General features: G+C 40.5%; 1 protein-coding gene across 3 annotated transcripts in view; it reads right to left on the bottom strand.

Annotated features, from left to right (window-relative positions):
• Positions 1-16,167, bottom strand: part of LOC122799897 (E3 ubiquitin-protein ligase RNF14-like) — a 1,216,993-nt gene that overhangs the window by 17,833 nt on the left and 1,182,993 nt on the right. For all 3 annotated transcript variants that reach the window (XM_044069279.1, XM_044069281.1, XM_044069280.1), the window contains one exon: positions 14,629-14,759. In XM_044069279.1, the coding sequence (XP_043925214.1) occupies positions 14,629-14,759 (131 nt within the window). The remainder of the gene's footprint in view (positions 1-14,628; positions 14,760-16,167) is intronic.

The raw sequence follows: 16,167 nt of genomic DNA, 5'->3' as shown, positions 1-16,167 counted from the left end.
CCAGTTTCTTCATACAAACCCAAAGGTAAACTGGTCATCATGCAAATTTTTTGTAAGTGTGAAAATGTGCACAAGTGTGACTGTGTATGTGTCTGTTCATCCTCTTCAGAATTTGATTCTCTTCCTTCTGTACAGTGACAGCTATGACAGGCTGTGGCTCCTCTGTGACTCTTAACAGATAAAGAGCGCATTGGAAAATGAATGAATGATTGAATATATGGATTCTACCAGTGGGCTGAAGTTATCAAAATAATAAAAGTTACACAATACTTGTAGCCTAACATCTTTATCAGCCTTTCTCAGTCAGGAAGACCAGGGTATCCAATAGATCTATCCAACTTTTCCTTCTTTTACACTCATTACTTTCTTCACCTGTACTTTCTCCTGACAATAAAAAAAACTATTATATGCAGATCGTGTGGCTATATGGTATGAATCTGTTGATGGGCACAATGAGCACAACTCTGGAGCAACACATGCTACACACACACACACACACACACACACACACACACACACACACACACACACACACACACACACACACACACGCACACACACACAAGTTTGGCAGACTGGATCAGAGCACCAGTTTTCAGAAAACTAAGACCATTTTGTAATTCATTCCATCCAGTACAGCTCTTTTGAATGTGTACCTTTAACTCCAAGTGGGTGTGGTTTCAGCCTTTAAATAACCTTACGGTTCTAACAAATACTCATTGACAGAGGTCAAACATCAATACGACTGTGTTTGCCATAATGTATGCTTCAAGATAAAGTATTCTGATATCTTGTATGCAGCATGGTTTTGGAGTTATTTATGTAAATATGAACAACCAATATTTGATGCCTAGAGGCGCAGTAGGAAGTAACTGCAGAAATGTCTGCAGGCACACTCAGATAGATCCATGCAATCCCACAAAGATAGTTTTATCACAGTTTTGAAAACAGAGATGCACTGAAAAATTGAAATGATTTAATAATGTGGTAGTCTGGTGGAGACTTTTCTTAATTTTAAGGTGCGCACACAGAAGGCAGTGACAAACATTAGCCACTCCTAAATGCATGTTATAAAGTAAGCCACCTTTTGACCAGCAAGGCAACTAAAACTCTTAGGAAAGGTACATTAATACCCTCATTAAAAATGCACATTACCTGTTTGCAGCACTGAGATAAAGTTTTGACTTGCTGAGATAGTGGCACTATACATCAAATGTGTAGGCTCATCAGAAGTTTGCCAAAAAGAGGAGTCCTCTGTTGGACTTTGGAAAAAGCAGGCTGGCTATTTATTACTTATTGAGGCAAACTCCTAACTTTTGTAAGAATCTGCAAACTGCTGCATTTAAGGCAGTGAGTAGAACAATGAAGTGCAGTGCAGTGCAGTACTCAGGTGATTTAGATTCATCAGCGACTTCTATTCTATGTCTATAAATGCCTCAGTATGCTCTAGAAGGGAGCAACAAGAAATTCCCTTCCCAACTAAATATGTACTTCTTTACAGTAGGACCGTTTCTTGCTGTCCTCATCGCTCACCTTAACACTGATGCTGACAATAACTATAACAGTGCCATCATTTAATATATCAAACAGCAATGCAATAGGATCATAGGTGTATACTAGGCTAATGGTCCTGGAGCCTTTACAAGCCTAGCCCATAGAAATGCCCTGGCATCATGCTGTCCGTCGTTAGTTCCCAGTGCCTCTATCAAGTACAGCCAATGCAGTGATCCCCCGGGTGAACTTTCTATTACCCATCCACTCATCAAGATTTCCTTTAAAGAGAGAAAGTGAGGTGCTCTGCTTGACATGTATGGGGAGTCTATTCCAGAGCATGGGGAGTCTCTGGGTGAGGAACCTATCCCTCCAGCATGTTCTGTTGATTGTGCTAATGAGGTTGTGTTCTCTGCAGCGCATGGTGTGGAGGGATTAGAATTTCTTTAGATGTAGCATTTCTAACAGTGCTGGGTCAAACATGGCTTTATAAGTCAAGCAGAGATTGCCTCTAATTAGGCGATATGAGACAGAGAATAGCTGGAGTCTTTTGAGTCTGTGTAGGACATGCCAAATGGGACATTATACTCAATGACTGGTCTAATGAGGGAAGAGCAGAGAGAGATGATGACCTCTTTCTTCCTGGATGCAAAACCTTGGGAATGCGATGCGCCACACAGAAGGACTTTCTGACCACAGTGGGAATGTGATGATTGAAGGAGAGGTTGCTGTCAACCTGCATCCCCAGATCTCTTATAATGCCTTCAGTGTTCAGTGGGCTCCCATCTATGTGGTAATTAGTGAGAACTGAGTTTTTACCAAAGGGGATGATGATGCATTTTCTGGCATTAAGCTTAAGGCCATGGTTTCGACACCAGTCACTGATCTCAGTGAGGCCTTTCTGTAGGATGTCTGCACCACTTGGGGAGTTAATGATGACTCCCAGCTTGCAGTCATCTGGGAACTTGGTCAGCCAGAGTCCCTTTGTGTTGACCTGGACTTCTGAGAAGTAGATATCAAACAGGAGAGGACCCAGGATCGATCCCTGAGGGACTCTACTCGTGACTGGTCAGCAGTCTGACTTGGGAGTCCACTACTTTCACACTGTGTGTTCTATCTGTGAGCCAATTTACAACCCACCTAGTGATATAGGGGTTGATGCCTAGTTTGGTGAGTTTATCAATAATTCCTGAATGAGGAATGCCCTTAATTGCCTTGACCAGATCGAGGTAGGCTGCATGCACTACCTTTCCTTCATCCACAGCCCTGGTGACTGACAAACAGAAGTCAACCAGGTTGAGCAGGCATGATCTCCATTTCACAAAGCCAGATTGCGTGGGGTCTAGAGTTTGGAGATTTCCTATATCTTTGTTAATCAGGTCCATGATGATGTGCTCCATAGCTTTACATATCAGACTTGTCAGGCTAATGGGGCGATAATTCCCAGCATCTGTAGTCGCTCCCCCTTTATGGAGAGGGACGACTGTAGTAATGCGCCATTCAGTAGGGACAAAGCCTGAGGTGAGGCCATGACTGAACAGGGCACACAGATGTGGTGCCAGTTCACTTTGTAGTTCATGCAGAACACAGACAGGGATATTATTGGGTCCCATGGAAGCTGTATTCTTGGCCTTGGACAATGCAGGTTTAATCTGTGCTGCAGTAATGCTGGGTGCCTGGCATTCTTCCAGTATTGTGATTGGTCCTTGGGGGGGTAAAGTTGGCACTGAATCTGTCAGACAGTATGTTGGCAATATCTGTTGGCTCAGTATAGGAGGTACCATTGTGCAGTAACTCAGAGCAAATCTGGGTATCGCCATGGAGGTTCTTGATATAACTATAGAAGGCTTTGTGATTGTTTTTAGTGTCTGCCACAATTCTGCCTTCATAGCTGGCTTTGGAGGATTTCATGAGGGATCTCAACTTTTTGTTGAGGCTAATAAGGGAGTTTTTCCAGTCATGGGTTCTGCAACAGTTGTAGAGTTTATTAATGGCAGGGGGCCACCAGATTGGCTTCCTTTTTTTTGGAGGACAACGTCTTGGTCCTATTGGGTATGGCTAGTTCCATGCATTTATGTACATGTTCATACAGTACATTGGTGTATGATTCGGCAGTCATGCAGTTATTTTCCATTGGTATGGGTGCTGTGAAGTTAGCTTTGGAGTAGTTTTTCAAGGTACTTACCTTTGCGGGGGGTGTGGATGAGATGTGGATTTCCATGATGATTAGTTTATGGAAGGATCTGACCAGGAGGGATTGACTATTGGTGTAGAGCAATGGTCGCCCATGTTAGTAATAACCAGGTCAAGGATGTTGCTTCCTCTAGTAGAGGTCAGAATGAGCTGGTACAGGGCACTGGAAGTGATGAATTCCAGGAAGCGTTGGGCCAGTGTATTGGTTTTTGAGTAGTTTTCTCAGTTGATGGAGGGGTAGTTGAAATCCCCTAGTATGAGAGTGTTGGATTGGACCTTAATAGATTCCAGGGTGCTTAGGAATGTGGAATGAAAGTCTAGGGACATGGTTGAGGACCTATAGCTGGCTATGACCTAGATCACCATCATACCCAGTGTTAGTTGTACCTGAAGTATCTCAGATGCATTATGCTGGGCTACTAGTCTGGAGGTGTGCATATCCTTTATGAATATGGAGACACCACCATCTTTGGTCCAAGTTTAGGGGCCGAAAGGTGTGGAATGAATTATAGCCAAGTAGTGCAGGGGTGCTTTCTGCTGCTTTAAACCAGGTCTTCGTTACAGCACAAATGTCGATGTTCTCCATTTTGAGTGAGTGCAGCATGACCCTCAGATTGCATTTATTTATAGCTGTTATGGTGGCAATTTGGTCTTTGGAAAACCACCTAAAAAAAGGCACTGTAGGGGTGGCAAGAGCCTTAGCCAGTATCTGGAAACCCAGGGGTGACAGATGCATGCCGTCTCTGGCAAAGCATCAAGATCTGTTAATCATGTCATCCCAAGCAGACAGATACTAGATCCCCTTACAATGACACCAGAAACTTAGCCGATTGTTGAAGTCAATCATTTTTTGTTTGTACTGTGGTATCATTCTGGGTGATGGTAGGATACTGCTCAGGGCTAGGGTCATACCTGCCTGGGCCACATAATCTGAGAGGTCCACCATGTGTCTCTTTTCATGTAGTCCAGGGAGGTGCATCTCAGGTCATTCACACCCACATGGACAATGACAGAAAAATACTTGTACTCGTTGTGGAGTGACCTCAATGCATGTGTTATGCGTCGGATTCTGGCACCTGATGGACATTTGATTGTTACCTTATCCTTATTCACCTTAGTGAGTGGGACATCTGTGTGCCTCACTATTGAGTCACCTATGATTAGTGTATTGGGCAAGGTGTTTACCCTTAGGGGCTTAGGTTGAGGGGCACACTGTGGAGGTGAGCTGTGTGTCCTGCTGTTTGTGCTGTGTTGTGGTGGTCGAGTGTATTTCTGTCTTGGAGGTCTCTGCTGTTTGGGTAAATTTCTATTGAGAGTCTCTGCAAAGGTGAGTGTGTGGTTTGTGTTTTTACGTGAGGGCTGTGATGGGGGGTGTTCTGGAGGACTATGTGTTCCATGTGATGTGATGCAGGTTTTGACGTTCTCTTCTTGACCAGCTAGTCCAGTCTTGGCTGGAGAGTGCATATCTCTCTGCATACCTCTCAACCTCTTAGTGCAAGAAATATGGACAACATGACAAAGACCCAAAAACAGGGTCAGATTTTAAATGTTACTCTTATAAACTTAGAAAGTTGCTAGAAAAACAGGTGTCCTAAGGCAACTCTGGGAAGACAGAAACCTCCCATGGAGCAGAAGGGCAAAAGCTCACTTGATCTTCATTTTCAGTATGAATACAGACCATGAAAGTGGGACCTCACGATCCTTCTGGCTTTTTGGGTTTTAAGCAGGAGTTGTCAGAAAAGTTACCACAATAATAACTTGCTTGTGGAGGCCAAGTGTTCATAGCGATGTCCCTTTTTGATCCTTCGATGTCAGCTCTTCCTATCATTGTGAAGCAGAATTCACCCTCTAGTAGTGAACATAAGCATAAGCATCATGAGACAGGTAAGTTTTACCATACTGATGATGTGTTGTTGTGACAGTAATCCTGCTCAGTATGAGAGGAACTGCAGGTTCAGACATTTGGTGTATGTGCTTGGCTGAGGAATCAATGGTGTGAAGCTACCATCTAGGGGATTATGACTGAACACCTCTGAGTCAGAATCCTGCCTAAACACAATGATACCGCAGTGCCATAGATCTCCAGTTGGCCAGGGATAGCCGGGCATAAGGTCGGCAAGGAGCACTACTTGTCACTGGTCAGAGCACGGACAGAAGGGGGCCGCCTCTATCCAGCAGTGCACTGCACATTTGTTGGGAACTGGGTGCTAAATCATTTGTAGATAACCTGATTCTGGGTCAATGTTTCGTACATAGCAGAACAGCAAAAAGCTGTGATCTATTGAAAGTTAGCATGCATTTTCTGAAAGATATGGCACCTGAAACTCAAGTCTGTCATTATTTTGTGACTTCAATCCTCAGTGATTTCTGAGAAAACCACAAATTTAATGAGGAACAGGCCGAAAATATGAAGCAGAAAACTGGACATTCTGTAAAAATCTAGACATTTGAGAGGTATGCCTCCCTGTTAGGAGTGTACCATCCATGATCATGCTTTTATAGCCAAGACAGTCAATTGCTTACACTGCTGTACTAATAATTTGTTTATTTCATTTTGTTTTTATTTAATATTTGCTTACCGGGAAAGCCCGACTTGGAATGAGACAATTTTCAGCGGGGTCCTGGGGAGAAATGCTTCTGACACATGTCTTTATAATGTGGGAGGAAACTGCAGCACCCAGAGGAAACCCACATGAATGCAGGGAGGACATGCAGACTCTGCACAGTGCCAAGAATCAAACCGGAGAACCTCTTGTTGTGAGGTGATAAAGTTGATCTCTGCACCACTGCCACTGCACCATCCATATCATTAGGTTGTATCAATGTACTTGGTGAAAAATATTCATGTCAGCTTGTTACTAACTTGTAGTTATACTGTACACATATTACATTTTTATGTTGACACCTCCTATGCACTCACCATAAATACATAAATTTTCTGTACACAGCCAGCCAGCATGTTTTGGAAGGAAGAAGTAAAACAGAGTATCCAGAGAAAAGACACAAGCGTGCACACACACACAAACACACACACACACACACACACACACACACACACACACACACACCAATATCTTTATTTATTCATGTATATAAGTAAATACTTAACTTTTGTATTAAATATGTTAAATCATGTAACTGCCATGTACAAGGCTTTATTTATATAATGAATGAGGTGTGGTTTAAAACTTATTCTGATGAAGTCCTGTTTAAATGTGAGTTGGATGAAAGCAGTAAATAAAATGAGGAAGGGTTTGGTCTGATATCCACTTACAGTGATTTATTTTGTTTTTTTTTTCATTTTGGACACCCAATGTTATAGTGGAATTCAAAAGGACTTAGCATGCTGCAGAAATCTTATCTCAGATGTTTTCCACATCGACTAAATCTTTCCGATTCTGAGAATGCTCTGCTGCTAAGGTTTTCCCCTCACAGGACCTTAGTGTGTCTTGCAGGCAAAGCTGCATGCAGTCCAGGGAATGGCTAATGCTAATTAGCTTTGAGCTCTTCCCAGAAGTGTTCACAGGTCCTAAATTATTTGGCTGAGACAGATTTTTTCAGTCAAGTAAAAGTATACTCTAGGAGGAAAAAGTGAATACTATCAAAAGATATCAATCACTCGTTAGCCTAGCTTGTACATTTGTGTGTGTGTGTGTGTGTGTGCGCGCGCGTGTGTGTGTGTGTGTGTGTGTGTGTGTGTGTGTATATATATATATATATATATGCATATATATATATATATATATATATATATATATATATATATATGTGTGTGTATATATATATATATATATATATATATATATATATATATGTGTGTGTGTGTGTATATATATATATATATATATATATATATATATATATATATATATATATATGTGCATGCTCATGTAGAAGGGTGCCACTGCTCATGTGATGCATGGGCTGTTAGGAAGAACAGTAACATGATTAGATGTGATACTCAATGTTCGATTCAGGGACATGGCATTGAGCTGTTAGTCATTTGTTACCATAATAGTTGGAGCTTTTCTCTTCAGGCCTCAGCTGAGAAGGAGTTTTCATGTCCAGTCAGACTCCCCGAGTAAACAAATGTAATGAATGCCTGTACTGTCCTACTGAATGATTAGCATCTGTTGATCATGCCCCCTAACATCTTGCACACCTAGGGTGGCTGCCCCCTTTGCCCCTCTCTGACTATGTGAGAGATTACCAATGAGTGAGTTCAAGAGGTACAGAAAGCATGCATATTATCCGTGATTACCAAAGACAGACACTGGAAGTCTTTATTTCTTACCTGAATATTTTCAGAGAATTATCAGTCCTGAGGTTTTGTAACATTTTGTTTCTTTATTCTGGTGCTACCTTAGTAAATGCTTTATCTTTTGTGACTAGGGTATAGGGTAGTCTCACCATTAGGAAACTGTTTGTGTTCCTGTTACCATACTATGTGTCATTAAATTAAAGGCAATGTTTAAGAGGTGGGCACTAGCACTCATTAAGTATCTTAAGGGTAATGATATTTAGTAGGAATGCAGTTCTAGCTTTGACGGGTAACCAGATACATTTGAGTATGGTAAGGCAATGGCACTCCTGTGATGGGCTAAGATGAATAAAGAGAATAATTGTATTTTCTGCCCTTTGGAGGATGTGTATAGTTTATTATGAGTGTAGGACAAGGACTGGGAGTGAGCATTCTAGTCAGGATAATAGGGCATGATGGCTACAGCATGCTTTGCTTCTACGATTAAGAAGTGAGATATATTGTATACAACTATAAGCTGGGATAGAACCTTCTGTATTACTGTTTCTATGTGAGGCATGAATAGTAAAGTTTGGTCTTACATTATGTCACGGTATCTTTGCTGTGTGGCAGAAAGTAGCTTTTCCTGAGATGGATCGAGTATTTTTACTGGAATCAGGGTAGTCATAATTTGTCTGGTCCCAAATTGCAAAGTTGTGGATTTTACAGTGTTTAAAGTTAATTTGTTGGTGCATCTCCAGTTCCATTAAAGGGTAAAGTAATTCCAAAAAGCAGCCGTTACTGCAGTGTGAGACAGCTGCTCTAGAGATGACAGTTTTATTAGCCTAGAGTACCATGTTCAGTCTGTGTACTTCCCCGGGGCAGTTCATTAATGAAATGACAGAACACAAGACAGAAGAGAAAAGTTATCAAGACTGAGCTTTGAAATCAACATTGAACTGGAACTGGCAGCATCCTTTAGTATTGTAAGGGGTCTGTTGCAGATGTACTCACTACACCAGGAGTGCACTTCTTCAGAGAAACAGAAGCAACAGAATTTGGTCTACACAATCAAATGCTCCTTTTAGGTCAATAAACATGGTTTCCATGAGTTTGCCTCAGTCCTTGTTAAAAATTGCATTTGTAAGAGTAAAAATTGCTCTCACTGTATTATATCTGGAGCTGAAGTCAGAAGACTTGTCAGTAAGAATGGCACAACATGTCAGCGAGCTGCAACACGTTTATATAAGATTTCTTCAAAGGGTTTGACAATATTTAAATCAAGATTAGTAATTAGGCAGCAGTCCTCTGCATTGTTGGGAAAAGCTGTTTTAGGCAGTGTAATGATGGAGGACATCTTAAAAAGGACAGGGACTATTTTGGTAGGTAGGGAGAAGTTACATACTCAGGCAAGTGTAACTGCTAATACAGCTTTCCCTAGTTTGAACAGAAGTGGTTACGTTTGTGAAAGCGAGATTTAGTATTTGATTGAATCCTGTCAAATTATTTCTTAGTTTCCCTTTTTTAGTAATGACTTCAAACCAAAAGCATGTCAGCCCAGAAACATGCATAATGGAAAGTGAACATGATTCAATGTGCTGGTAGGACTTGCTGGTATACTATTCTAAATCCTACTAGTAAGTGTTACGTATTACTTTAGGGCTGAATAAATTGTTGCTGTTGGATAGGATTTTAACCGAGTTTCACAACTGTTTTGGGTTGCCTACCTTTTTTTTATTTTATTATTATTATTCTAACAGATTGCCTGAGTGCTGAAAACTACTTTTGTGCTGCAATTCACTTGTATGATGGATATAATTAATTTTTATTTACAGTTCTGTTTCTGTAGTTGCTTCTACTTAAGAGACTATGAGCAGCAATGAGCGAGTGATATTCTCAAGATGCAAAGACAGAACATCCGCATTCCTTTATTCACTGCGTATCTGTTACTCTCACTGCACTGAAATGAAAGTGTAAGAATATTTGCTCATACATTAATTCATGAAAAAGGTATAAATGAAGTATTATTTTAGATGTAAGAAAGCAGAGAGAAATAAAGCATAAGGACTGAAATTATGGTTTACTACTGCATTACTGGGTGCTATCACATTAAATAGCAATATCCTGGAATGACTGAATCAACAGTCAACAGCCAACAGCATCAGATCCCACAATGGGGAAAAGGGTATGGACACATGAATTAGCACTTTCATGGGTGCTTTTGGGGGTGGGGAGGGGTGGGGGAGACAAGTCCCTCAGACTGATACTGTGGTCTTCAATGTTACTATTGGTGAGGTTGTCTTGGGACAAATTAAGAGCTGTCACTGAATTGCCTACCAACACACATGTTCTCCAGGAGATGACACAGACAACTGGTGACAGAGCCATGGACTGAAACTAAATGCCAAGAAATGCATAACAGTATCCTTTGGGAAGTCATCCAACCCTGATAGCTATCATACTGACAACATGCCCCTAAGATCTGACACAGTAGTCAGGGACTTGGGGACACACATAGACAGTAATTTAGCTTTTGACCATCACATGTCTACAGTAGTGAGGAAATCATTCTATGTTGTGCAACTTATGAACAAAGGTATATGGCATCTAGGTCCAAGGAAGTCATTGTTCTACTGTATTTGACATTCATCAGACCTGTCATTGAATGCAATATTCCCTTTGGTATGTACTTAACCAGGCATATCCAACATTTGGAACATCTGCAGATGTTCCTCACTAAAAGAATACAGGGCATAAGTATCATGTCCTATGCAGACTGCCTCATGGCCCTATCCTCGTATTCTGTCTCCTACAGGCTCTGTTGAGGGGAGATCTGTTCCTGGCATACAAGACTATTCCAGACCCCACTCTGATAGATCTACTGCATATCTTCAAAACAAATACCAGAATTACCCATTCTAAAAACTTAACCTTGCCTGTGATATAAATAGGATCTTCTGGAGATGCAGGTATGTATCCCAGAGACTATTCCCTCTCTGGAACAAGCTCCCCATCCATGTCAATCAGAGTTCTCCCCTAATCCAATTCAAGTGTAACTTGGCCAGCTGAATGGGGAACAGGAAATTCATTCATGGTTTGGCACCTACAGTGGATATAAAAAGTGTACACACCCATGTTAAAATGCCAGGTTGTTGTGATATAAAAAAATGAGACCGCAATAAATAATTTCAAAACTTTTCTCACCTTTAATGTGACCTATAACCTACATGTGACAACAATCTCACGTATTCTCCATATGTCTGGACTATGGGGTAGGGTTGCAAGATGGAAGCCTTTTCTTACATAGAAAAACATCCAGGCCTGCTAAAATTTACAAAACAATACATCAATTCTCCCAAAAGCATGTGGGAAAATGTGTTATTGTCTGATGAGACCAAGGTTGAACTTTTTGGCCACAATTCCAAAAGGTACATTTGGTGCAAAAATAACACTTGCATCACCAAAAGAACACCATCCCCACGGTGAAGCATGGTGGTGGCAGTATCATGCTTTGGGGTTGCTTTTCTTCAGCTAGAACTAGGGCTTTAGTTAAGGTGGAAGGAATTATGAACAGTTTCAAATACCAGTCACTTTTGGCCCAAAACCTTCAGACATCTACTAGAAAGTTGAAGATGAAGAGGGATTTCACCTTTCAACATGACAATGACCCCAGTTATACATCCAAATTAGGGTTTCCACCCCTCCGTTTTTTTCCAGACTATCTGGAAATCAAACTGATTCTCCGGTAGTCCGGAAAACACTGTACAAACTCCAGTATACTGTTTCAAAAAGCAAACAGACTATCGGAGTTTGTAAATTGGCTGATTTATATGCTTTTTTACAGAAAAGCATAACAAATCAGCCAAAAGCAGGCAGCAGGAATGGGAAAAGTGGGTGTTCCCTGCCGAGTGATGTCATAGTGACATCATAAAATGGGTGGGGTGTGGGCGGGGGAGGGGTGGGGTTGGTGGGAGAGGGGTGGGGTGGGTGGGGTTACTGGTGACGAGAGGGGTGTGGCTTTACTCTGGTTTTAGCCACGACGAAAGGTGGCAACCCTAATTCAAATCAACAAAAGAATGGTTTCACCAGAAGAAAATGAAAGTTTTGGAATGGCCCAGCTAGAGCCCAGACCTAAATCCAACAGAAAATCTGTGAGGTGACCTGAAGAGGGCTGTGCACAAGAGATGCCCTCGCAATTTGACAGATTTGGAGCACTTTTGCAAGGAAGAGTGGGCAAATATTGCCAAGTCAGGATGTGCCATGCTGACAGACTCCTACCCAAGAAGACTGAATGCTGCAATTAAATCAAAAGGTGCTTCAACAAAGTATTAGTTTAAGAGTGTGCACACTTATGCAGCCAGCTTATTGTACATTTTTTATTTTTTATATTTTTTCCCCTAACAGATTTGTTTGTTTTTCAATTGAATTGTATAGGTTATAGGTCACATTAAAGGTGGTAAAAGTTTTGAAACGCTTTATTGTGATCTCATTTTTTATATTACAAAACCCTGGCATTTTAACAGGGGTGTGTACACTTTTTATATCCAGTGTATGTCTCTAATGGACACAGGCAGCCTGTAAATGGTTCATTCCCAGGACCCTCTTTGCAAATGTTTCACCTCCCAAGCCCCTGCTTACACTTATCAAGGATACCAGAACTTGTCAGAGATTTGGGATGTAAGGCTAGGCTTAAAAAGGCCCTTGAGGTCATTAGCATAGTAAACACCTATGAAACTATGAGCCTATGAGCCTATGAACATAGCTCATTGTTGCTATGATGTCCAACAATTCAAAGGCAATTGCAGAAATTAACAAACACTTTCAGTTATATTAACATTTACCGTAGAACTTTAAAAAAGCATAGAAAAATCATGGAATTTTTCTCTGTTCATAAATCATCAGGTTTGTGCCAGATTGTTTAAAAGCATACTGGTTTTAATTTAAGTATCTGATCACTTGCGTTGCCACTGCAGTAATATGAGCCATACTTTTTTAACATCAGACTTTTATTTTGTTTCATTCCACCACTGCTGAAATCATGCCCCTATGCTTGCACCCAAAGCCCCCCCCCCCAACACACAGTTCCCCATACATCCAGCAGGCTCTAAAGTGGCCCAAGCAGGAAAGATCTCCCACCTGGGATGACAGCACCCTGTACATGAAACCCTGAAGCTTACTCCATGACAGGGCTTCCAGGGTACACCTGCCAGTACACTGTGGAGCAATACAGGACAACCATAGCCATCAAATTGCAGTTTGAGGCGAGTTTTTTTTTTCATGGCCTAATACTCTGCCTCCTGTACTGATGTCTCATTCTGTGTAGACTGGAGAGCAGTGGGAAGACTACAATGAGTGTGCACCTATCCCTGGCCAGACGGCAGCCATACCTTCTCAGTTCCCTATGCCCCCAGCCAGATACCCAAGTCCTTTGAGTCATGGCCACCACCAGGGCTCATTAGACAGTGCCCAGCACAGTGTCTTCAGAACAGGCCTGCCTCTTGTCCTTGTTACTCCATCAGGTGCCCGATCCACTCATTGAACTTGGATCACCTTTACAAAACTCAGGGCTTTAACTCTGCCATCAGTGCCAGTAAAATACAGCACCCAAAGTTTGTGTTAATACTACCATTGAAATGCTTGGTTGTAAAAAGTTAAAGCAAACTAATGAAACAGATTTGATCACAGAATAGCTAAGTATGCTAAATCATAAGTTAACAAAGAAGCTTGCTTAGCTATTTGTTTGGGGGGATGGGGCTGCTCCTTTCACCTGGATTTAAAGTGGCAAAACTTGTCTGTTCTCAGAGATTTTACTTACCTTCTTCAAAGGTATGCATTTAGGGCTACATGGGTCAAAAAACAGAACTTAATGGAAAAAGGAAAGAACTGCCACAGAAAATTGCCCTGAGTCCTGAGTACAACATTCATTATAAAGAAGACAGACAGTCGGATATTTAACTGATAAAAACATAAATGTGTCCTTGAGAAGAACACTATATATGCACAAGAATCAAAACACACTTGTATCTGTGAATGATTACAACAGGATTATAAAATGTGATTAATATTTTCTGTAAGGGCATTTCCTGTATCAAATCTTACATAATTAACTGGTTTGTTTCAAGATTAAGCTGCTGTTAGTTATCAAATATTTAACATACAGTAAAACAGTTTATTATTTCATACAAAAAGTGTTATCCACATCATTAATTCAGGCTTTCATTTTCAAGTGTTTGCTAGTTCTGACTTTTTTTTTTTTACCTCTTCTTACTGTTTTCCGGTATTAGATATCAGAAAAATAATGAATGATGTGATATGTCTCTTCCAGCAAAGATTTAATTGGTTCATTTTAAAGTCATTTCTTTTGTATTTCTACATATAACGTTTCCCCACAAGGTCTAACAGGATGAATGACTGATGTAGTTCACTGTACATAATGTGCTGTTTCACAAACCACCCCTACTCCTGTCACTATTATCCCATCAAATCATCACATCCTAATACAACACTACTACTCTACTGCAAGTCAGCTTTCAGCATTGCCATATATTCTTTCCAAACTCTTGCATGTAAATAGTCCAACGTCTTTAGATACCCTTTATAAAGAAGTTTAAAAAGCAAAATATAGTACTATTTAGATCACATAGCTAAAAATAGATGCATTATAACTCAGAAAAATGTAAAAAAAAATAGAAGTATAAACATACTGTTGAGATGAGCATGGCGAATCTGGATCCTGGAAGTGGTCATATGGATTTTGTTTCAGATGAGCTAAGCAGACCCAGCAGAAGAAACTTCCACAGCGACCACAAGTCATTTTATTGCACCCACCATCTTTCTGTAAAATATATATTTGGTTACAAATACTGCAACACAGCACAATAAAATAAACTGTTAAATGGATCACTGTTGACAGATTGAGAAGAATGGACAGTGAGCACCAGACAGGAGTCTGAGGATTTTCAACAGTAGAAGAAGTAATAGTTTTAGCTGATACTGCAACCATTTATAAAGAAAATTGAAGAATACTATTCACATTCATATATCATTCAGTTATCTGTAGTTAGTTAAGCTTTACCAGTTACAGCCGCTACATTATGTATAATATTTCACTTCATCTGGTCTCTGAAGCAAAGTCTACATGCACTTTATTTAAATATTTTGTCTCACTTTTTTTAATCCTCTTTATTGATCATTACATACATAATGTAAAATATATCTGCATATTTTTATGAATAATCTACTTCACTAGTACAATAGCAAAACCAAAATGATCATCTTGTATCGTTTCACTCTAACAAACTTTGCAACAAATCATTGTGAAACCACTATTATGTTTTACACTATGATACTAAGTTGCTAAATCAAACAATATAAAATGACCACCTCACAGGGCATCTAGTTATAATTCCTTCTCCATAACCTAGAATAACACTGTAGTGCATGGAGCACCATGATTATGCTCCAAAATTGGAAAAAAGGATTAACCTGTTACGTGCTACTGTAGCGCAAGATCTGACCATAATAACGCTTACAGAGGTATGTGTAACATTTGGTACACACACATCCTAAGCACTATTACAGTCAATTCTCAGGCAAGGGACGTTCATTTACTCTTAAGTGTGCTGAATATCTTGGCACATATTTTTGTTTTGTTCCCAGAACATTACAGACATCAGTCTGTAAGTAACGTACTTGACTATATTAGAATAAGATTCAAAAACTGTCCCTGATTTTCTGCCTTCGTTTATAGCACTCACTAAGTGCTTTACTGGCTTTTAAAGCCGGTAAAACACGTTGCTCTTTTTTTCTTTTGTAACTGGTAGCACACGGAGTAGATAAAACTCCATGTACCACAAAGAGTTATGATCAGGTCTCAACAATCATAACCTGTTACTATAGGTTCATAGATTGATAGGAGATTTCTAGGCTAATGGTTCAAGAGCCCTTACAAGCCTAGCCAGTTTTGCCCACATTTTATCCAATTTTCTATCCCTAGACAAAAGATAACAAGGGGGAGCAACCAGAGCTTTGACAATTTTTACAGACTGCCTTTGTCCATAAGGGACATGGGCGCCACCCAAGAGTGAATTTGGCGTTTCCCATCCATTGGTCCAGATTGTGCTTGAAGATGGTCAGGGAAGGTCTCCGCTTCATGTGAATAGGAAGCGTAATCCAGAGGAGGAGCAATCTTTGGGACACATCTCCGGCATGATCTATTCATGTCAAAGATCAGGTTTAGATCC

The sequence above is a fragment of the Protopterus annectens genome, chromosome 4.part0, assembly GCF_019279795.1.
Source record: "Protopterus annectens isolate FY-2018-M chromosome 4.part0, PAN1.0, whole genome shotgun sequence".
NCBI lineage: Eukaryota > Metazoa > Chordata > Ceratodontiformes > Protopteridae > Protopterus > Protopterus annectens.
This window is presented reverse-complemented; position numbering and strand designations above follow the sequence as displayed.